Raw genomic sequence first — 23,456 nt, 5'->3', positions numbered from 1 at the left:
TTGGGGCCAAGTTCCAATTTATGCGTTACATTAAACTCTTCCAGTCCTTTTTAATGACTACAGTATTATTCACTCCTTGCCTTGGTGTGTTGGGTGGTGTTGAAGTATTTCATCTCAGAAATTTTTGTGGTTGGTGAAATCATTATTACAGTCATGTGTCTGTATTTTCGTAGATCTCTGGAGGAGAGGTTGGGTAGAGTCCTTGATGCCATTATTTCTAGCTGGATGCTCCCTGTCAGGAGAGCAACTGGGTGATTGTAGATGGCCATGACAAGCAGATGTCATTGATCAGTACCTCCTTTTCTGCTCTGTTTGGCTGATTCCTCTTGTAGGTACCATGGGAAAGAGTGAGCTGTTTTTAAGCTGAGCAGAACTCCAGGTTCCTAGGAGATGAGGGCAGTGCTAATTAGATACAGCTGCATTGTTAAGACAGTCACTGGAAATCAAGGGGAATGTAACTACACATCCCAGGCAGGCTACTTGTGGTAATTAAGGAACACTTGGGGCTGACATAGGTCATTATTCACATAGCTGTAGCTTATATAAACTAGCTGTGGAAGAAACCCTTCAAGTTCCTTCTGTGCAGCTATGATGAGTTGTAAGAATTTGTTAGGTTTTTTCCCTGCAGATTTGAAATTTTTTCTACATTGTATCTATGATGATGATTTAGTATATGGATTGAGATTTGTTAGTGGCGACAATCATGATATAAAATCATGATTGATGATGATAAAATCACTGACAAAATGTAGGGAGAATTATGGACACTGCCTGGCTTCTGCAGGAGATATTTTGGTTACACTCTAGAAACCTGTTGAAACTTCTGAACATTGATTTAGTGGAGAAAGTCAGAGAAAATAATTTTTGTTGCCTGCAGTCATCTTGGTCTGAGCTGTAATCCTGTCAGATTGCATTAGCTGAACAATACCTAGCTGGTCAGTGCTTTTGTGTGGTGTATTTCCAAGACAAACCCGAGTGCAGTAAGAGGGATGGGTAGTTCAGTAGGTGGTACATGTCCCTGTGAGTCTGTACTGGAGCAGTGCCTCAATGGGGTACCAGGAGAGCTGTGCTGCTGGAGATAACGGTTAAGCTCCTCATCGCTGTGGTCATTACGCAGCTCGCACTCTGGTCCCAATGCAGTTTTCTTAATTCTGGTATGCAGAATTCAGACTGGATGAGTTACAGTTTTGTTAGAATTAGTAAATTTCTGCAGTTTTAAGATGTTCATCCATCCATATTAGGCAGTTAAACTTTTGCAGTTTACAGGTACTGTATTTTAAATTTGCAGATGCAATATTTTTTTAGATTCTGTTTCATTTCTGTTTATAAGATGCCTAATGAAAGATGCTAATTCAAAACTACTGATTATGCCCTGAATTAGATTATTACTACTAATTATAAAATTATAAAACCTTTTCTTGTGCCAAAACTAATTTAGCTAACCTGCCTCTGCATCTCTTTTTGTCTTAAAGATATTGATGAATGCAGCACCATTCCTGGAATTTGTGATGGAGGAGAGTGTTCAAACACAGTTAGCAGTTACTTCTGCAAGTGTCCTCCAGGGTTTTATACAGCTCCTGATGGCTTAAAATGCATAGGTGAGTAGAATCCTGTGAACAACAGGACAGTAGGTGTTATAACAATTCATTAATATCAAGAATGGGTAACAATGTGTCAGAAACAGATTTCATATGAACTTGAAATCCTTCTTTTATGTAAAAGTACATCACATGCCTGTATATCTATTCTGAAATGAGTTTTCCATTTGCAGAATAGTTCTTTTTTTGATCTTCTTTGAGACCTCTTTTATTTTTCTATTGCAGCTTTTCTGTCATATGTGTTGCCTTAGAACTTGTTTAAAGGTCTCCTTAGTATTGTTGCTCTCATGCTTGTCTTTAATTTAGTCTGTTTTATATTCAGCACTAATTTAGAAAAGCAAATTTGCATTCCAACTGTTATAACCCTAATGCAGGCCTTTGTCATTAAAGGAAGTAATGTGATAAACTGAGTATGGGATATTTTTATGTGCTTTTATGACGTTGATGATTTGGCAGAGCTGTTCTTTCTGGCTTCCACTGTGGTAGAGCAGAACCCATCTTCCAAAGGCTGGACTGGAAACCAGAGATTTGTGAATGAAATGAGTGCCACTGCAGTGCCAAAGCCCTGAAAGAACAATGTTAGCAGTCAATGCTTCTGGGGAGCATTAACAGCCTGCTCTGAGGCAGGTCGAGGAGTTAATTAATTGTTTTTTTCCTAAATTTTGTGCAGTAATTTATTTTTTCAGTGCCAGTGTTGAATTTTGAGCAAAAATCAAATGAAATGTTTATTTCCTCAGTTTTAGCATATTTATTTAATGGTTCTTACGCAGTGCCAGCACTAGGAACCAATACAACATCCTGTTTAGTACCTTTGGTAGGTAATAATTTTGGGAAGAATCCCAAAGTTCAGAGATCAGTACCAAATAATACTAACTTTCCCAAGAGATCTGCAAGTAGTTTGGGTTATGATTAATTTTGAATGGTGCCATTTGATTTCTGCAGGCTGTAAGAAATAAACTGCTTTTCTTCCATCATCAAGAATAGCTTTCCTGTAGATTTGATCCATACTGTACAATTAAATGCCAATGGGAGTTGCTTTTATTGCTTCAGATTAATAGCTTCTAAATTGCTATGAATCATTAAATCATTGGTTGCTGCCTGTACTTAATATTTGTGAGCAAGATTTACCTTTCCATAAGAAAAATTTTCTAGAGATGAACAACTTGAATTTGCTTTTTACTTTTTGTCACCAATCTGTCAGGGAAGCCCAGCATTCAGTCATGTGTCATATTCTTGCAGTTTCTCAGTATTTTTACTCCCTGTATTTGTAGGGTGAAGTATTTCAGCTAAAGAATTGCAGTTTTAAATGGTGGCAAGGTATGATAAATAATATGTCAGACCATGAGCCATCATTGAAATTTTGGCTTTGTGTTCAAGGCAAAATATGCTAAATGGGAAGCACTATCAATTGCCTGCAGATATTTTGGATTCTTGTCTAATTTGCAGACACATTCTTGCCATATTCACAGGGAGAGAGCCCAGATCTGTGTTAGTGCTGGGCAAAACATGTAATCTTGATTTAATTACAACATGCCTGTCTTAAGTGAAAAGTGTTAGCTGGACGTGTCTGTTCTGTTAGAGAGGAGGAAATGCTTCTGAGAAATGTATCCCTTAGGGGACTCCAGCTCAGCAGCACTGGAGCCAGATATCCAAAGGATGAACCAGGAGCCCCATTATTACGAATCTTAAAAATAAGAATAGTTAAAGCAAAGGTATTATCTCCTAGAGCTGCAGAGCAGAAACAAGAGCAGGGCATCTCATTCCAAGTGCATGAAGAGTGCAGTGAAAAAAGTTGCTAGCCCATATTTCCAACTAGCATAAATTTGTTTGCTCTGTGTTACTTTTTGATGGCCTCTTTTTACATTTTTTCTTTTTGAGAGACATGTTTTTATTGAAACTTATTCTCGTGGTGATTTTTTGCCTTTTCAGAAGACTATAATTTTTAGTAAAAACAATAAATACTGACAACTGAAACAGATAAAGGTAATTTCCTGCTGTTCTTGTCCTGCTTTGTGTGTTTTATCATGGAACAGAAAAGGAAGGGGAGGGGAAAAAGTAAGAATAATGCCTTTTGATTAGGAATATGGAAAGATTTGGTATTTTTCTCATAAACTTGCTGAGTTTTTTTCTGAAAATGATGTAGCTTTTGGACACACTTTTATAATTGGAGGTAGGTGTTTGATGTGTGGTTATCTCTCCATGGCACATTGTGTACTTGCACAGATCCCATATAGATTCCTTTTTCACTTTCCATTACTGCTCTTAAATGTTTCAAAACTTGGTACTGACCAAAAGGGAGAAGGATGAATTACAAGATTATGATCACGTCTATTAGATTATTTCCTTCTTCCCATCCACCCCACCATCACACCAAACCACTGAATATCTCTCCAGGGGTAGTGGAGAACAGTTTCAACTCCAAGGAGTTCTATTTGATTTTTAAAAGGGTAGATGAAGGAGTAAATATGTGTGGTAGTTTATCTGGGCACCAGGAGAAAATAGAGAATCAGTAGTAGAACTGAAACCTGATTTTTTGTTCTCTGTTTCAGGTTTCCATCATATAAAGTTGGGAAATAAAGGCCAACTGACTCTTTTAGCTGTATTGTCAGTAATATCCATGTTTAGGGTTCCAACTAATAAAAGACAGAACTATCACAGATTCTCAACACATATCACTACATGTCAATTTCCTCAAAATAGTAAGAAACATCCCTGCTTTTTTTAGATCTGCTTGTGTAGCTAGTGAATTCTGGAAAGCACTGGTACTAGACAGATGAATCCACAATACTCTGGCTAATTGAGGTACTGTTTCTTTAGGGAATGATGTCTGCTGTTGTAAGACTAGATCTGCAACTTTTTCCACTACATTTTGACAGCATCTATTTGTATATTTTAGAAACAAACTTGGTCTGGTTTATCATGCAGTGTTAAATCACATTACAGCTTGTATTGAGTTTGACATGATGTGACATATTGTGAAACAATTCCTCAAAGCTTCAGATGGTATCACAAGATTATTTTTTATGATTTTTTTAATCCCATCCACATTTTCTTGTCCTTCTCTAAGCCGAGCTATCTCTAACAACATTGCACAGAGCTGAGTATATAAAATCTGGGTACAGGACATTCTTTGTACAGCACATGCTTACCCTTTCAGACAGGAAGCCAACAGATCTCCATAAACAGTGTGATTGCACCAGTTAAAACTGTTGCTCTTTCTTGCCTGCAAGCCTATATCTTGTCAAATCACTACATACTTCAGCTGGGGAAGCCATGACTAATGAGAAATGAACTAATGCTTTGTTGACTTAATTGATCTGGTACTATCCTTAATAAAGATGACACTGCAATTTTTCTTTAGGGCCATGGAAGCATATGTTGTTACATACTGAATATATATTTTTACTGCTTTTTTGCATCCTTTAATGCATTGCAGCTCCATATTTCACTGCTGCTTTCTCACAGGTTACTCTTGAGTCCAAAGCATCCCAAATATTCTCTAGATTATTTGGTTTTCTGATTCTTGTAATGTTGCAAGGGCTATGCCACTGACAATGCAAATCACTCCAGAAAAGTGGGACCTTTCCCTTTTGTGGAAGCCATGTTTCTCGCTGAACTGATGGTCACCCATCCATTTCCTTCTCTCGGCAGACGTGCGCCCTGGGTTCTGCTACTCCACGCTGAGCAACGGGCGCTGTGGCAGCCAGCTGCCGCAGCCCCTGTCCAAGATGCAGTGCTGCTGTGACAGCGGCCGCTGCTGGTCATCTGCCCCCGCTGCCGCTCCGGAGATGTGCCCCATCAGATCCACTGGTATGAACACTCCTTGAGCTCCAGTCAGCATGGCTCAACACTGAATTAGCAGTGATTTCGTTTTGGTTGGCTTTTTAGCGGTAACGTTTTCATTAAAGAGCTACACAGAATGGTTGGGGCTGAAGGGCACCTTGGCTGATTGTTTAGTCCAACTGCCCTGCTCAAGCAAAGCCTCCTACATGGAAGAGTGCTCAGGACCCCCAGGAGGGCAAGCAGACAGAAAGAATTATTTGTTGCTCATTAGTGTTTTGTCGTCAAGTTATTCTGACCTTACCTGCTTCAAATTTGTTTTCAAAATCCTCTTGAAGCTACTTCCTCTAGACCCTTTTAATATATCCCTAATCCCTCTGCATTTCCATTCTGATTGGGAAACAGGGATTTCCTTCCTCATGACAAGCTTTCTGAGGTGCCATATATTTCCTGAAATTTGACACAGAAGATGATTTCTCTCTGCTACCAAAATTCCTTATTGCCTCCTTGTGTATTGAGATCCTCAGATAATGTATCACTTGAATTGAGAGAAGATGGTGATGGTGAAGATTGTTAAACTAAGTATGAGGGACTGGAGGGAAACTGATTTTGAGATTGTTTAGGACTGGAGACCTAATAAAATCCTTTAGAAGAGGAGAATACAAGAAATTTAGGAATTTATAGGAGGGGAGGTTAAGGGAGGTGCAGAGTTTATGGAGGAATGGGATTGTAACACTATAGCAGTGTAACTGAAGAAATTGTCAGAGTTCATATATGGGAGTTTTTATTATTCTTGGTTTTAATCCTTTGAGTGAAGCTGCATAATACTGGAGCGGAAATTTGCAATTAGAACGGTTGGAAGACTCTCTGTCACTGTCTTATTAATAATATTTAAACATGTTAAAAGTTCAAAACTGGCTAGAACAATGGTAAAACATACCATTGTGCACTCTATTGATAACCCTCTGAAATAGGAAGACAAGGAGAAATTTTTCAGTCTTAACACAGTTCTTGCTTTCTTCAAATACTTTCTAATTGTTCATATCTAACTGGTGAGTAAACTGGGTGGAAAAGTAAAGTAATTTGGCCAAAGCTGCCAACTGAGACGTCATGGAGAAGGAGCTAGAACCCAGGACTTCCTGACTCATAAATCCATGCAAGGTCTTCCAGATCATGGTTACATGCCACTTCTTTTTTGGTTTTGCTTCTGACCTGAGCCATAAATTGAGGCTATAAATTACTCTTTTAAAAAGTCCTTTGAAACTCTTTGAAAAGCTTTACATGCATTTAAGGTATTGCTGTCATTATGTAATCAAGTTCAGATATTCCTTACATAGTATATCCTGAGAAAGCAAGACAAGGAATTTAGAGTTGTCAGTGGCCCAAAGCATCTTTAACTCTGAAATGGAAGTTTACTGCAATATAAAGGGGAGCACTAGCTGCATAATGTAACCGAGTAGTTGCATTTTAAATGTGGGCATCAGACCCAGTTGCTACTACAAAATGATAACTACAAAATTGCTAGGAATTACACATGGAAATTGAAGTTGCAATAAAAAAGGCTTGCACTGTAATTTTTTATAATATGGCAGTAATTGTTTATGTGGAATAACAGGGTTTACCATTGACAGTATTTAAAGACTAAAAGGAGCAATAGAGTGAAATGCAGTGACACATGAAACAAACTGATCACCCAACAGCTTTAAATAAATGCAAACATCATAATCAGGAAAAGCAGAACTTTAGGCAATGATGTTTGTTTAACAAAGTCCCTGTGATTCAGGAAGAACTTCTAATGTGTTTTACAGGTGGAAGCAGATACGATGAAAGTCTTGAAGGCTAAAATATCCAGCTTACTTCTCCCAACATTTACTTTATTTTTCTGTTCTTGTTTTTCATATTGTTTCAGTATTGAATTCATTAATCTCTAGATTTTTTCCACATTATATAATTCCTCTTCCCTGTTGTTCCACAGACTTTAAATTTTGAAGTTCAAAGATGTTGGCTGCACAAATAATTACTTGTGTGCACACAAATTGTTAACGTGAATTAGGTCAGCTGGAATGTGGTCTTTAATTGTGATACTTTGTGTGCATTTTTTGGATTGCAAGTTCAAAACCCACACTTCCTGAAGACAAAAGAGTCATGGGCAAGAGGAAAAGTGGGGCAGTAGGGCAGATGCCACCAATAGAGATAAAGAATAGGAGAATGCAACACACTCACCATAGACTGCTCTTACAGCAAAATAGATCATTTGTCATAGATCATTCCCATCACCTGGAAAAGGATGAATTTATGTGGATCTCACTTCATTTCTCCTTAGCTACACTGCTTAGACTGCACCTTATTTGGTTTCTGCTTTTATTGGCAAACTTAATTTTCCCAGGGAAATAGTGTTAGTGTATTCATTCTCTTAATTGGTTTTGCCTCATTGCTTATATTTGCATTTCTTTGTTTTAGGAGGTTAACTTTTAAGAAACCCAGTTGAAACTGGGCTTTTTTCCCTGTTCAGTATTTTTCTAAGTCTGTGGCAAGCTTTCTGGTAAATTAACTTGGGATCAAATCCAGAAGTCCTTCTCTAGGTAAACTTCACACTGAGTTCACCAAAAATTTTTGCTTGAAAGAAGACTAAGCAGATTAGGATCAGATCCCTGCCTCACTCTTCAATTTCATGTCCAGAATATCAGTTCTGTTACCTTTTTACTGTCAGTCTTCTGACAAGTAGTGTTGAGATTCTGTGGAGTAATGACTCAATTCAGAGAGCAAAGCTTGTTGCTGTGAAAAAAACATACAGGCTCACATTTTCCAGATTATTTAAGGTTTGTTATTGCTAATCTGAAACACTGCAAAAAGGGGGGGTGTTGGATTAAATGGAACAGGCTGCAAGAGTCTAAAACAGCATTCATGTTTTCATGTTTCAGACGAGTATCGTAAATTGTGCACAGTAGCTGCTATGCTGCCAGCAAGACCTGACCTTCCTCCAGGCCGTCCTGACGTCATCCCCCCGCCACTCTTTCCTGGTGTTCACCCTCCTCCACATCCAGAGATCATCTATCCATCTCGGGCTTCACCAGTGCATCGTAAGAGAGACAGAAATAACTTCTCCTTGCACCATGTGCATTTAGCTTCTTTCAAAACATGCATTTCTCAGGAGCAGTGTGCACCCTTTAGCTGTTGGTGTCTTTTACTTACTTTATGTGGACAAGGAGGCTCTGGATGTCCTTTTAATCAGAGCCTGCCTACCATGTACCTTCTGTCAAGATGCCTGTCTCATTAGTAGTGTTTTCCCTGAAAGATAGGTTTCAAAAATTACATTCTCATTGTCTGTACTGTTTCTCATGTATTGTAGTAGTTACATTACTCTTATTTTAAGGCTTTTGTGAGCTTTGCTGCATGTCAGCACTGCAGAATATGAATAGCGCTTTGACTAGGTTCTGAAAGATATTTACATTAAAGAGCTTGTCTGAGAGAAAGCGACTTCTTTCAGGTTGTTTTCCTCACTTGCACTTGGCTAGGTAGGAAATGTACCGATCAAAACTCTGCTGTACTCTGCTGGACACTGAGACTGACCCAGTGCAGAGAAAGAACTATTTTAGTGATACACAGGGATGGGTTAGTTTTCCCTAAAGTAAGAAGGAAGCAGAGCAGATTACCAATATAGAGCAACATACCAATATAATATACTCCTTTTTTTGTCTTTGCTCAGAGAATTTAATACATGTCCATGTAGTCTGGAGTAGCATGTGCCGCCTGAAATCATTTGGCATAACCACATACTCTTTTGCAAGTAAACATAAGCTGATTTTGTCCATACTCTGTGCAGATGCAAGCAGTCTCTGCTTGCACTGGCATCAGCTGAAACTATTTAGTCTTGGTTCAGCACCAAGCTGAGCTAATAAGCCTAAGAGGCAAAGTATTTGAGCTTAGGCTGACACTGCACTGACGTAGTTGCACAGCTTCTGGTCAGCTGGTAGCAGGGACAGAGCCAGCTCATGCTTGCCTGCCAAAGACAGTATAGGCATATTCCCAGGGTTATCCCTGCCCTCCTCACTGCTATCTGGGAAAATGAAAATAATGAACCAGTCTGCCTGCTCTTTGCTATTCCAGGCTTTTAGTAGAGTCCCTGCAGTGCCACACATCCACTTTACCTCTAGGTATGAGCAGATAGAGTCCTCTTTGACAGGACAGAAGATGAAAACACAACCAGACTTGCCTCAATGAAAATTTCTGTGGTTGTTAGCTGTTTTCAAAGAAATCTCCAAGAGTCAAAGTGCCATTTTCTCTCTCCCGTTTCACTATGTAATTTACATTACGATGGAAGGTAAATGTTAATTTTTAATGCAAAATCCTGCACAAGTTGTAGATTATCAGAAGCTATTATGATGAACTATTAAAATATTTTTCCAACTGTTGTTATTTCAGCGATCTTGCCGGTGAACTTAACTGACTATTGCCAAACATTCCGACATCTCTGCCGAAATGGGCGTTGTATTCCCACTCCTGGGAGCTACCGCTGCGAGTGCAACAAAGGATTCCAACTGCATGGTAGAGAGGAATGCCTTGGTATGTGGTTTTCTGCTGTAAAACACAGAGGGTAATTTCATTTTAGAGAAAAAAACATTCTTTTCCACACAATGCAATAACTGAGTTCTTAAATAGAAGAGCCCCGCCTCCAAAAAAAAACCCCAGTAAAGAGACTTTGACAAACTGATTGATTTCAGTGGTAAACTTATTTTTACAAATATTTTGCCTTTAAAACAGTATTTAACAAATCTTGTAACAAAATTACACAGAAGCAAGGATTTCTTATTTTACTAACCCATTACTATAATGTGTTTATTGGTTATTGAAAATGGTCTCTTTAAAATGCTACCAGCTTTTTGAGTATGCAATGACCTATTGTTAAAAAAAATTCATAAATTTAGGCTTAGTAGGATTTACAAGTCCTTTTTATGTTCATGAGTAGTATCTTGTTGGGCTCTTGAGACCTTTAGACTTGGAACTCAGCAAGAGCTCAACAACAGAAACAAGGATTAGCTGTCTTTTATAGGCAAGATTTTGGTTCTGTCCAAATCTTCAGTGGAGTCGGGAATGTGGAGATGTGGGATTAAGGCCTCAGTCTCTTACATGTGCAATATTTTACTGAAAATTCATTTTTCCTGGTTCGTGTTTATCTTAAAACATGGGATCTTTTTCTGGGATCTCAGTGATGTTCCTTTTCTTAGGACTGAAGGGTGCTATTTCTCCAAGTACAAAATGATAAAATACCCCTGCAGGCAAAAATAACTGTCAACCAGTGCGCTAATAAAATTGTATTGTCTGTGTTCCATAGATATTGATGAATGTGAAAGGAATCCATGTGTTGGTGGAGACTGTGTGAACACACAAGGATCCTACATCTGCCAGTGTCGTGTTGGGTATCAGAGCACGGCCACCAGAACGGAGTGCCGAGGTAATGGGCATACAGCCACATCTACTATTGTCTACTTAGCAGGAGGCTAAATAGTTTGCAAGCAAAATTTACCAGATGGGTCATATATGGGAGTTTAAAAAGAAAAAAAAAAGAATTCAGGTATGGCACTAAAAATGACTGACCTGCTGGAGCTGGCTGTTCACTGACTGGATTATGAGAAAAGGCATTTTGTCTTGTGCTAAAGGGATCTTGGCACTATTTATGGCTTTGAAATAGAAGAGACATATTTTCTTGGTTTTTTGGGCTTTTTTTTTTTTTTTTTTAATATTGAGACTTTATTTTCTTTTGCTCATTGAAGATCTCAAGGACAATGAAGCATCCCTTCACTGGAGAAACACTTTATGTATAAAAGACTAAGGAAGTTGGGGAGAAAGATAAAACTTCCAGTGAGTAAATATAAGGTTACACTGCCCATGTGTTGTCTCTGCTTACTGCCAGAGAAACAACTAAACATAAATTCCAGCAATGAAAACTTAGATATGGAAAAGTAGTGGGGGAAAAAAAAAGAAAAGTAGGGAAAGTCTAGATGGTGAAGCTTCAGAATCCTCATAGTAGTTATTCTGAAGATCTGACTCTACTGTAGTCCTGATGCTCTTCATCCTGTCTTCCTATAGGAGTGGTACTACATAACTCTGCAGCAGCCAACCAACCCTCTGTCAGGGTTTTGTGACTCCCAAATTGGGGTAGGGATTCAGCTGTAAAGGTAGATGGATGCAGTCCTTTATAATTAAGGCATGATGATAGATTTCTGGCAGAAGAATAAATGACTGCTTTGGTATTCCATCAGAAATGAAGCATCTAAATGAAACAGGATGTTTGAATGCTCAGAGTCACAGCTTGTCTTCATATTTTGCTTCCTGTACTGGGTGCAGGGTGCAGAGCATGCACTCGGTCGGGAGCAGAAAGTTTGAAAAAGCCAGAAGAAAGTTACCTGTATAAGTGTGCATTTATTTCCTTTTGTGAATCAGAAAGGTGTTTGTGGTACAGAAGCTTGCTCTCTGGTCCAGGAAGACATGCAGAGCCAGCCCCACTGCTGCCTGTTGCTGGGGAGTATTTGACCTAATTGCTGCCAAGCAGCCGTGTTGCGGAAGCATCTTCATAGTTCAGCTGACTGGTGGTGAAGGAGTGCTGAAGGGGAGTCTCAGCTGTGATGAATTTACTCATGAGTCATTTTTGTCACACACTTTTAATTTGACTGATTCATTACACAAACACATGGTTGTCAGAAGCCCAGTAGCTTAATGGCATTTAAGTGTGGTCACTTAGCAGTTCCTTTGCAGTCTATGGGAGCTGTGCCTGCTTAACAGCCAGAGCAGAAAATGCTGCGATGTGCAGAATCTTGTTTTTCTAAAGGAATTTTTAGGACCAGTGTAGGGAAAAGAAAAAGGCTAGTGGGGTGCATTTGGCAAAGTGTACATGTAGCACTGGTGCCTGCCAAATCAGCATTTGCTGTAGAATTACTTTGCATGACTACTTTGGCTGTAGAGATATTATTTTTTTGCATGCACAAATGTGTCTGTGCTGATGTGCTTTTGGAAATGGGTTCCTTATGAAGTCTCTCAAGCTCTTGAAAAACGAAGTCTCCATAATGACCAGATGTTTATCTGTTCCTTGCTCTGAGCTTCCAGGGCAGGATTTTTTCTGCATGATGACTGATTTGTGACTAAACATTGCAGTCTTTATTGCAAGCTACTGATTCATCCCTTCTTAGGATCCCTTATAATTCTAATATGAGCTTGGCTGGATTAATATCTTAATTGGAGACATAGGTGAATAAAGTCACATTGTGATTAGTGATCTGAACAAAAAGTGCTTCTCAGTTGCAGAAGAGACAATATGAAATGGACCTCAATAAAAGGTGAAATTTTATTATGATTAGCTATCATTGTGTGCTTTGACAGCTAAGTGCTTACTATAATCTGCTCAACATTTCTGACGAGTAGAGGTCAGGTTTTACAGGGAGATGACAGCAAATTTGGATATTTCACTGAGAGAGGGTACTTTGATGTTTTGCAAGTTTCTCTGAGGAGAAAAAAATGGTGATGTTGTGTTGGACTAGTGGTGGGGCTCAGCTGTGTGTAAGTAAAGAACAATGAGGCTCAGTATTAATTTTCAACACATTTAAATGGCATGAGGTGCATAAAAATACAAAACTAAAAGAGCTCTAAAAATTAAAAGGCCTTGAGATGCTGTAGCATTTCTGCCTGTCCTAAGGAAGACAGCTGGTGGAGTAGCTGAAGCCAGAGACAGGTTCAGTCAAGGGCTGGAAAAGTGGGGTGAAAAGGGACTGAGCAGAGAGGAAACTCACATTTATGCTTTGCGGCTTGATGATGCTTGTTTATCAAATGAGGTTTATCAAGCCTGTACACTTTTGATGGAGGGCTGCAAGCTGCTGCTGCAGTGAATGGTCACTGAGCAGCTCATGACTCTGCTGGCATGGTTGCTTGCTTGCAAAACAGTGAATTTCAGGGATTTCTTAGACTCTTCACAGAACTGCCTTGCTGCCAAGAAAGCAAGTACAGATTCACAATTTCAAGAGGCATCAGCTCCCCTGGCCTTAGTGTCCAGAGAGCAGGGGCATTTGGGAGGACACCCTGTGCTCCACTTTTTCCTGAAGTGCAGCAATGCATTTCCACAGAAAGGGCTTGGGAAGGGCACCCCCAGGGTATTCGGGAAGCGTGGGTGCATAATAGACAGGTCTGCATGGGCTGGTTGTGAGCTCTGTGAGTAGAGTCCCCTGTGTGCAGGAATCTCTGGGAGATGGTCCAGGCCTTGATGGAGAATACTGAGCAATCTGAAAAATGTCTAGACAGTCTGTCTCAGCATCTCCTCTCCCCTCCTTTGGAGGAGAGGGAAAGCTGCCAGCCTCGTGTGATATCACTCTTCAGGTCCTCCAAAGCACTTGCCAAGCACCTCCTGCAGAGAGAGGGGAAAGAGAATCTGATGTTTCAAATACAAAGTAAGCAGGAGAAATTCTTCTGAGGTGGGAAAGTCTTGAACTTTCCTGTTATCTTACAAAGCAGCGGCAAAAGACAAGCTTTCCCACTTATTTCCTTAAGTAGTTAGGTACTGTTAAATTAAATTAAAGTTCAGTAAAAATATTTTAATGACGAGCAGAAATTAAAAAAAAACTTCAAAAATTGTGATTCTTGTATGAGAAAGCTGCAGGGTAGTGTTCACTGAAATTCTTTCACAGCAACTTGAAATTTCAAGCTGACAAACATTTTCCACTCCCATAATGTTCAGTGATGGAAATCAAAATAAATCATTTTTCAGGTAATACAATTTCCATGGAGGTTTAAAAACCTGGGGGAAGGGCAAAAGGGAAAAATTCCTCTTGAGTATAAAAAAGAATCTCCCAAAATGTTATTTTTCTTTCTGGTTGACTTTCAGACATCGATGAATGCTTACAGAATGGTCGTATCTGTAACAATGGACGATGCATAAACACAGAGGGCAGTTTTCACTGTGTGTGTAATGCTGGCTTTCAAGTGGCAGTTGATGGGAAAAACTGTGAAGGTAAGACTTTTCTAAAGTTATTCCATATCAGTAATTACAGTTGCAAGAGGTTATTCACATCAATGAAAAAGAAAAGGACCCCTGGTGGGGGGAAGGGAAGGAACAAGGATATATCCAAATCCCTTTTGCTGTATCTGGGAGGGCAAGTAGAATGTCTTTTGCAGCCAGTTCTGGAGCCTTGGCTTGGCAATCCTCAACGGGATGTCTGTCCAGCAGGAGAAATAGCACATACCACTATCACAAAATGCAGTTTCTTTGATGGGAGTGGTACATTTTAAAACACAGCACAAGTCACATGCTGCCTGATTTTACTGTGTGCTTAACAGCATGCTTTATGGGATCTTACTGGGTGACTAGCAATGTGGTTTATGTAGATGCAGGCTGGTCTGACCTATAAAAATTGTTTTAACAAAAATTTGTAAACATAATTGATGTGTTCCTACCTCCCAGACCTTTAGTAAAGGGGAAGAAAAGAAGAATGTTCTTTATCATGCTTCCCAAGGTCTTTGGGAGGGTTCCCAATGATCTATTCATACGTTAAAAGAATTTCAAGCACTGTTCTTAGAAACATTTTTGGCAGAATATTATCTCAGTGATTCAGCTCAAAGACTTAATGCCAAAATTCCTGGTTGGGATAGATACACGATTTTTTTTTTAAATCATAAATTATTTTTGTCTGACTTAGCCTGTAAGTAAAAAGAAAACACACTATGTCTAGAAGTGTAATTTCTGTCCAAGACAGCTGCAATATTAAGGAAAATAGCATGATTCTGAATATATTGTAATGTCATTATGATCCAGTGATTTTATGTGCTAGTAGTGATTCTGTTAATCCTTGGTAGAGACAGACATTTTAAGACTCTATTTTTCCTGTCTCTTTTTTAGATACAGTTTAGCACCATAAGCTGCTTTTAAAATATCTTATTATGGAAGTAAATTGACTAAATATATTTGGAAATTAGACTATTCAGGAAAAAACTCTCTATTCTGATTTCTTCCTTTCCCACCAAATACCATGTGCTAATAGTAATAAAAACCAGGACATCGGCAGTCTGGTAAAACATTTTTAATTCCATTGCATGTGCTGCCAGAATGTCTGTTGCATCCACTTATGAAACAGTTTCATCTCTGGCATTGTAATGCATTGAGTTGTATGCACACACACTAATCAGTAAAGACCATGGCATTGTGCCATACTTTAATGTAACTGTGTGTAGTTCTTTAGATGAAACTGGTAAATACTACGGATTTTTTTTGGATGTAACATCCGAAACTGATTTCATCTGCGCCAGGACAAAGTAAAGACTGAGAGGATATAAAAGCTTACTCAAATCAAGAACAGAATTCTCTGTACTTGCCTTTTTTTTTTTCCCTTTCTCGTTTTGTGAGTAACTGTGCAAGGTTCGGAATAAGTGTCTGAGACCTCCACCTTTTCCTATTTGAGTCCTCCATGATATCCTATTAGATCAGATGATGAATAATGCTTTCATGAAGCTGTAATTAGTAAGTACCCTTCTGTGTGGCCTGACATGCTGAATGCAGGAAGGGGGCAAGTTTTATTTTAAATGGAAGTTGAGGACACCAGTGCCCATAGAATTCATGCTTGGGCACAGTGCTGGGAATTCTCCTATACCATAAATCTTAGATTTGTCTGGTGGAGGTTATAAAAGTTTTCAGTCCAAACCCAAATGTTCGTTCCTCTCCCTTCAGATCTTCTTAGTAACATAAAATTTTATTTACATTCCAAACAGGAGGCTGCTTCTAACCTAGCTTCTATTTAGATTAAGATGTCAAGCCCTCTTTAATTACATCCCTTCTCACTTTTTGATGACTTTTAGCAACTGGAAGTTCTTAAGCTGTCCAGTTTTTCATCTGTTTTTTGTTCTCTTTGCTTTTTTTTGATTCATTCCTTTTTATGTTAATGATTCGTTATGAAAAATGGAGTCATTGTTTTGACACATCCTCTAGGAGAGTGCAGTATGTCCCATCTTATGTTTCTGATTATCATTATAGCTCTGACAACTAAGAAAAAAATTAAGGTGTATCTTTTGGATATAACCAGTAACAGTTCTTATGCTTAAACATTATGAGCATTATGTCTCTTGTCTACATTTTCAGATATGGATGAATGCAGCATCAGAAACATTTGCCTCAATGGGATGTGCATCAATGAAGATGGTAGTTTTAAATGCATTTGTAAACCAGGGTTCCAGTTAGCATCTGACGGACGCTATTGCACAGGTAAGCACAATAAATTATGGGTTCCCAAAACTTGTGAGTCTTGTCTCTCTGGGTAGCTTCAAGAATAGCCTTTTTTGTGATTCTTGGGAACAAGAGGAATGGGGCAGAGTTCTCAGCAGGTATGCTTTTTTGATCAGCTGGAATTATTTGTCATTGTGCAAGACAGTACTCAGTCTTCTCCACATTGTTGAGCAACTGCCCCAGTCAGCCAGCGGGAAATATTCTTTGAACAAGGGCTGCATGATCTGACCTAGTTAAACTCGGGGGTTTTTTTGCCTATGGTGTCTTCTGCAGATTGGTTCCAGTGTATCTTACATTTTTTGTTTGGCCTTTGGGAGTATTCTGCCTTTGACTACTCCAACATCCTGGCTTGTTGTGTTTTTTGGGCTTTTCTCTGGTTCCTGTCTGGGTGCTCCTAGACAGTAGAGCATCTCTGAGGAGTGCCCAGCACTTGGTGTGACCAAGATGCAGACATGAGCACCACAGCAAGATTGTCTTTTCCATTTGCTGCATGGGTGCAAATGAACTATTGTGCATTATCACACAAGTATCTCCTTAGCTTAACAGCTGCTGGCTGTGTTGGCTGCAGCCTTCACAGACTTAGAGCAATGACATTTATTTCAATTCTTACCTGATTTCCATGTGGAATGTGTGTGCTTTGCCAAAACTTGTTTTCCAGTTGGTCTATGTGTGGGATGTCAGTGAGACTTAGTGTCCATCAGGCCATGGCACATCAGCTAGTTTTGTTCCCAGAGATCACTGGCTGCTCTCTGTCATTAATCTGTGTCATTAACAGGGATTTAATTAATGGATGGAAGCTCAGCCAAGCCCAAATGTTTCTCTTGATTTTTGCCTTGAGTATCTTTTGGTATTTTTTTTAAATTTTTTTTTAAATTACATCAGTCTGTGCCCTGAAATGCCACCCAAGAAGATGGTAACTCTACCTGACTACTTAAAACACAATGATCTTCAGCCTCTGTTATGTGCCTCCTGACTTAGGAGTATGGATACAGTCAAAAAGGGGCTTCTGGACCTAGAGAAATGTTACTTCTCTGCATCAAAGGAGGAATATTTGACAATTATCCAAAATTGCAGAGAACTCAACTGATTCCTACTGAAAGTTGGAACAAATCCTATAGTAAAAAGAAGGATTTCTCCCACTGCGTTTTGCACTTAAGCTAAGCCTTGTTCTTTATGAATGAGCATGCAAACATTTATTACATATTAAAGTTGTTATTGGTCAAAATCAAACCCGATTTTGAAACCTGGACACCCAAATTACACTTTTTACCTTCATCATATTTGTCTCCTTTCTTCCACTTGCCCAAAGTATCATGAAACAATTCCCAGGTCTTCAGCAGTTAATATGATTAGTGATTCTGAATGTGTTGTTTATATCATAATGTTAATACATAGAGTTTTGTGAAGGTATTTTGCTGTAAGATAATTATTAGATATTTTGTATATGCATTCCTTTGGTTGTTTGTAGGTTGTTAATGTTACCATTGATTATTTAGCTACTTGTCTGCAAGAAATGTCTAATTTTAAGAAACTTTCCCAACTGATATAGATAGAGGTTTGCTTGAAAGATATTTTAGGCAAACCCTTCCTGTCAAGGCCTAGGCTCTGGCCAAGCCCTGGTCCTGGCTGGTCGGGAAGTATGCCAACAGACCCAGGTGTTTCTGCACTAAAAATGTTATCAAGTCACTTTGACTTGCTGATATGGCCTTATAAAAGCTGGACCCCCTTTTCAAGGTAAACGTGGAAACCTTTCCTGGGAAAGGTCCTTCAGGTTCTCACTGTGAAATGGGGCTCTCCAGTGATTGTAGACCCTGGGTGATGGTAAAGTACAAATGGAGCTTTCTGCAGCAAATTAATTTCCTGCCTGAGCAGTTTTGATAGGGAATTGCATGTGTGTTTTTGCAGAACTAGGGATCGACAAAGGAATGGAAGAGTGCAACACATTGCTTCCATAACTGTCTGGTTTGATGTCCTCCAAGCTGAGTTTTCAGCTGTTAGGAAGGTCTTCTAACCCAAAGATGGGGATAATGTAATTAACACTTAGTTCCATAACACTGGAATTTAAGTATAAGTACAGGGCATATGCTTGGCTGTCTGGTAAAAAATTCCACTTAGACTTTCTGAAATAACATGCCAAAAAATAATGTTACACCATAGTCTTTTATATTCCCTGAAATACAAGACATGCTAAATTTTTTCACCATTAGCTTCTTTAAATTATGATTTTCTTGATTTTTCAGAAACACATATCAGGCATACAGAAGTTTGAAGCATTATTTCTCTTCCATACATTGTTTAATCTATAGATCAGCAGGAATTCCTCACATTAGAAGTAGTTGAAAGACAATTGAAAAGGATAGTTTAGTCATCTGAATAAATTTTTCCTGCTTAAAATTAGAGGACATTGTGTACCCGGCTAGGACTACTAAGCAAGCTAAGCAGAAAAGGCAAAACTTACTGAACATGGAGAATTAATCCATTAGTTGGGTTTCCAGAACCAGGTTGAATATATTTTAAGTCATCCGAATGGTGACTTTTACCACAGAAGACAGTGGAGCATTCTCAAGGTTAGAAATTTGGATGGACTTTATTCCTGTGGGTGATGTTGATTTACTCTGTGGAATCTCAGGCCTGGTAAAAGCAGAGGCTTTTTACCCATCTTACAAGAACCAGGTTTTAAGCTGACTTGCACCATTTTAAGTGACCCACTTTACCTTTAAAAAATTCTATAGTGGTATTTCCGACACATTCGTAAATCAGTACAAAAGAAAATAGATGACACATTTCTCCCTTTACTAGGTTACAAAATCTTTTTTTAAAATATGAACTACAGGAAATGGGAAAGAAGTAATTTTGCTTTTCTGTTTCTAGAAATAACCTTTAGAAAGGAAAGCTTTTTTTTTTTTTGTGTGTCAGAGAATCTGTTATAGGAGTTCAGTGTTGTTCACCAAAAGCTGTCTACACCATTAAATAGCATGGGCTCATTTTGAATCCCAACACCGTTTTTACCTGCACTGAGTAGGGACTAAATTTCAAGTGGGAAAAGCATCCAAGGTTTGTCTTAACAGAACAAAAGATTGTAGGATGAAGTAAAAATTATTTGAGCCCATGTACTTAAATATAGCTTTTATTTTAAAATGCAGTTTGAAGAAGGAATCTTGGATCATACAAGCCGTTTTTTATGCCAAACAACACAAACTAAGTAAAACACAGAGGTGTTTCACTCTCAATTTGCCCTTTTAAGGTCAGAAAAAAGGAAATTGTCACACACACTGTCTCTTGTATATAGTATGGAGAATTCTTATGAAGTGATTATTTTATAAAGGTTATACATACTTCCAAACAATATTTATAACACTCCTTTAGAATTTCTAAAATGATAGTATTCTCTCTGTATCTAGAGAATGATCTTATTATTATCAGGATACACAGCCTATATATAATTTACCATCTCTATGTGATAGTTTAATATTATAAATTTTAATTCCTGTATTTCATTGCTATGGGCCTTATTGTCCATTGTGCCATTTTTGGTCAAGCATGGTGCCTTGTGCAGGGCTCAAATCATTAATGAATTCCTTTCAAGGCTGGAGTGCACTCTGTTCATTGAAAGTTTTCAAAATGGGCTGTAATGAGCATCTGATAGGAAAACCCAGTTGTCATGCAGATCACCAGAGAGACAAGGACTGCAGGCAGGGGCTGATTGGGGAGATTCAGATGTGCTGCAGGAGGAAAGGAAATTCTTTGGTGGCCCTGTGAAGACACCTTTTCAGGGGGTGAAAGATTCAATTTATTATTTGGACTGATTTCTTACAGCATGAGCTGTTAATATGGGAAGGCAATGTCCTGTTACATGCTGCACAAGTCCTTTGTCTTAGAAGCCACAGTTTCCTCTTTCCTCCAATTATGATTTTGCCTGAATGACCCTTAAATCGGAACATGTACCTCTTGGGAACAAGTCAGGAAAATGTAGTCCCTTTTATTCTCCAAGGAGAGCAAAATAATTTTGTTCTGCTTATTTCTCCTGAATTTGGCATTTTCCTATTCTATTTCAAAGAACGAATTCATCATTATTCCTAACAAAATCTTTACTTGAACTACTTTCCATTTACCCTTGATATTTTTCTATAGGATATATTGAAAATAAGCTGCACAAATGCAAGTTTCAGCCAGGCATCGAACACTGTGTAGTTTAACTTCTAATAAAGCTCATTCTGTTCTCCAACAGACATCAATGAGTGTGAGACAGATGGAATATGCATGAACGGGCGCTGTGTGAACACTGATGGCTCTTTCAGATGTGAATGCTTCCCTGGCCTTGCAGTAGGACTGGATGGACGTGTCTGTGTTGGTAAGACAAACTTAATGGAGTCACAGTTAACCAAAGTGAAGATATTAGTGCTAGTCTGATGAACAGATCAAGTTTGAATGTAGAATTTACCATTTTTTCATGGAATATGGTGAGTAGTAGTTATAATGGATAATAATAGCTCTGTAATGTTTACTGTAATAGCCCATTTTGCTCTGTTTTAATTTCCTTTTTATTTAAAGAGGAAAAAAGTGTGGGTCAAATCACAAGGTCAGGTAGACTATACAGAGTCAAGGTGACTATTGCTGCATCAGTTCCGAGTAGGTGACAATTTGCCCTGTTTCTGTCTATGTAAAATTCTTCATTTGTCACTAAGCTTAAAGATGTAATTACGCTGTCACGTCTTTTTAACATGGTTTTCTGCCCATTTCTGTACAAGCTCAGTGTTGATTATAAAATACTAATATGCATGAAAGCTATTTATGGGCCAGTTCTTAAAGAAAGAGAAAAATCACCCCTGGACCTGAAAACATAAACATATCAAGTCTTACGTACTGGAATGGCATTAATGACTTTTCCTTAGGTTTTTTACAAGCAAAGAAAGAGTAAAGACTTTGTCCATTTTCCCCACAGCTTCTCACTAGTTCAAGGTTAAGAACTGATTGTTTGCCTAGTCGTTGACCAATGCATGTTAAGTCATTAAATACAGTGACTATTTGTATGCCTTAATTCTTGGGAGCGTGAGGAAGAAAAATTTCTTGTCCTTAGTAGAGGGGTGCTTACAGGTGGCTGGAAAGCAGAGGGAAATAGTGAAAGAGACTTTGTTTTGACAGCTATTTTATGGTGTTTATGACACCCGAGCTACATTTAATGCTTGCTATAATTTATGGCAGGATAGTTGGCTATGGCAGGATTAAGAGAGATTTCTTCCCCCAGATACACATATGCGAAGCACATGCTATGGTGGCTACAAGAGAGGACAATGTGTGAGACCATTAACGGGTGCAGTTACAAAGTCAGAATGCTGCTGTGCCAGCACTGACTATGCCTTTGGAGAGCCTTGCCAGCCCTGCCCAGCACAAAACTCAGGTACGGCATGTTCACGGGTAAATCTTCTCATTTACAAATTCTGTTGATACACTATTTTTAGAAAGGTAGAAGAAAGTTTTATATTAACATTGCAACTTAAATCAAGAGATTACATTGTTGTATAATATGTTACATGTTTTGAGCAATCTTTTATTTTTATATGTTTTAAGACTACAGGAGATAATTTTTTAAAGCAACAGTAAATTACAATATCTGGCTCCAGATATGATATGCACATTAAAAACAAACAGGACATTTTCAGACAACAAACTGTGTTTTGGTAGATGTAGATAACAAAAAATAGAAATATTAACCCAAGTTATTAATGGAAAAAATTTGGTTAATTCATAAGTTCAAATCCATAAGGTACACCTGCCAGTCACATGTTTTCTGCATGACTGCAATATCCTTCAAGTTATCTGAAGTAGCTATTCAGTACCTTGCCTTTAGGTAGTCAGTGCGCAGACAAATGTCCAGTTCAGTTTCTTGCAAATACTTGAGTCTGTCACTGAAATCCTCACCAAGTGAAGTTGTCTGGGACGTAACTTCTCTCTGGCAAGAAAGCAATCCTAACCATTTCAATGGGCAGAAGTGTTTTAGGAAAATTCTTCCAACAAGACTCTGCTGACGCAGTCCTTGCTGTGAAGCCAGTAAACTAAAGAGATCTTGGTTTCATGGAGGTGACTGACTGTAGGGAGCTGGTTTGAAACCTCAATTTATTATGTGTTTCTTGTTACTCAGCAAATTAGTTGTTGCATGTAAACAAAGTGTACCATTTGATAAGATATCCTTGATGTACTGTGAACTCATGGAGACATTCCTGCTAAATGGAGTTAAATATGGGGCAGATTTATAGGAAAAAATGTTCTGTTTCCTGGTCTCTTTGAACATGCACCTTGGGCAAGGACTTGGGCATAAAGTTCTGGAGAATCTTGCTGTGAATATGTTATGGTTCGTTTGTGTAGGAGGACCAGCATGAAGTTTATGTCTGTTCTTAAATGCCACAGTTCATCATGTGCAGTTTTTACTCATCCATCTTCATAAGCAGATTCAGATCCTGAATCTGCTAAAATGCTTCACAGGTTCAGAATACTGTGAGGCTATTAATGTTTTCAGAAGAATTGGAAGGAATGTTACTTCTTTCAAATAATTAATTGTCACACTGTAAATGGTGATGCTGAAAGCAATGAGCTAAGAAAGAATATTCCAATAAGTTTTTTAATAATTTATTTCAGCTGAATATCAGGCTCTGTGTAGCAGTGGAACTGGCATGACTGCAGGAGGAAATGGTAAGATCACCTAATGTAATTCAAATTTATAGCACTTTTGTCTGAAAATGTTACCTTGATATCCTTAATTTGTTAGCCGTGCTGGTGGGGATGGTGACAGAAGAGAATGGGAGACAGGCTTAGGGTGAAATGAATGG

General features: G+C 38.5%; 1 protein-coding gene across 1 annotated transcript in view; it reads left to right on the top strand.

Annotated features, from left to right (window-relative positions):
* Positions 1–23,456, top strand: part of FBN1 (fibrillin 1) — a 141,919-nt gene that overhangs the window by 58,054 nt on the left and 60,409 nt on the right. The window contains exons 9-18 of the mRNA XM_059858378.1: positions 1,473–1,598; positions 5,250–5,408; positions 8,300–8,458; positions 9,801–9,941; positions 10,711–10,830; positions 14,245–14,370; positions 16,489–16,611; positions 20,861–20,983; positions 21,878–22,030; positions 23,266–23,319. Of these exons, the coding sequence (XP_059714361.1) occupies positions 1,473–1,598; positions 5,250–5,408; positions 8,300–8,458; positions 9,801–9,941; positions 10,711–10,830; positions 14,245–14,370; positions 16,489–16,611; positions 20,861–20,983; positions 21,878–22,030; positions 23,266–23,319 (1,284 nt within the window). The remainder of the gene's footprint in view (positions 1–1,472; positions 1,599–5,249; positions 5,409–8,299; positions 8,459–9,800; positions 9,942–10,710; positions 10,831–14,244; positions 14,371–16,488; positions 16,612–20,860; positions 20,984–21,877; positions 22,031–23,265; positions 23,320–23,456) is intronic.

The sequence above is a fragment of the Haemorhous mexicanus genome, chromosome 13 (genome assembly GCF_027477595.1).
Source record: "Haemorhous mexicanus isolate bHaeMex1 chromosome 13, bHaeMex1.pri, whole genome shotgun sequence".
Classification (NCBI taxonomy): domain Eukaryota; kingdom Metazoa; phylum Chordata; class Aves; order Passeriformes; family Fringillidae; genus Haemorhous; species Haemorhous mexicanus.
This window is presented reverse-complemented; position numbering and strand designations above follow the sequence as displayed.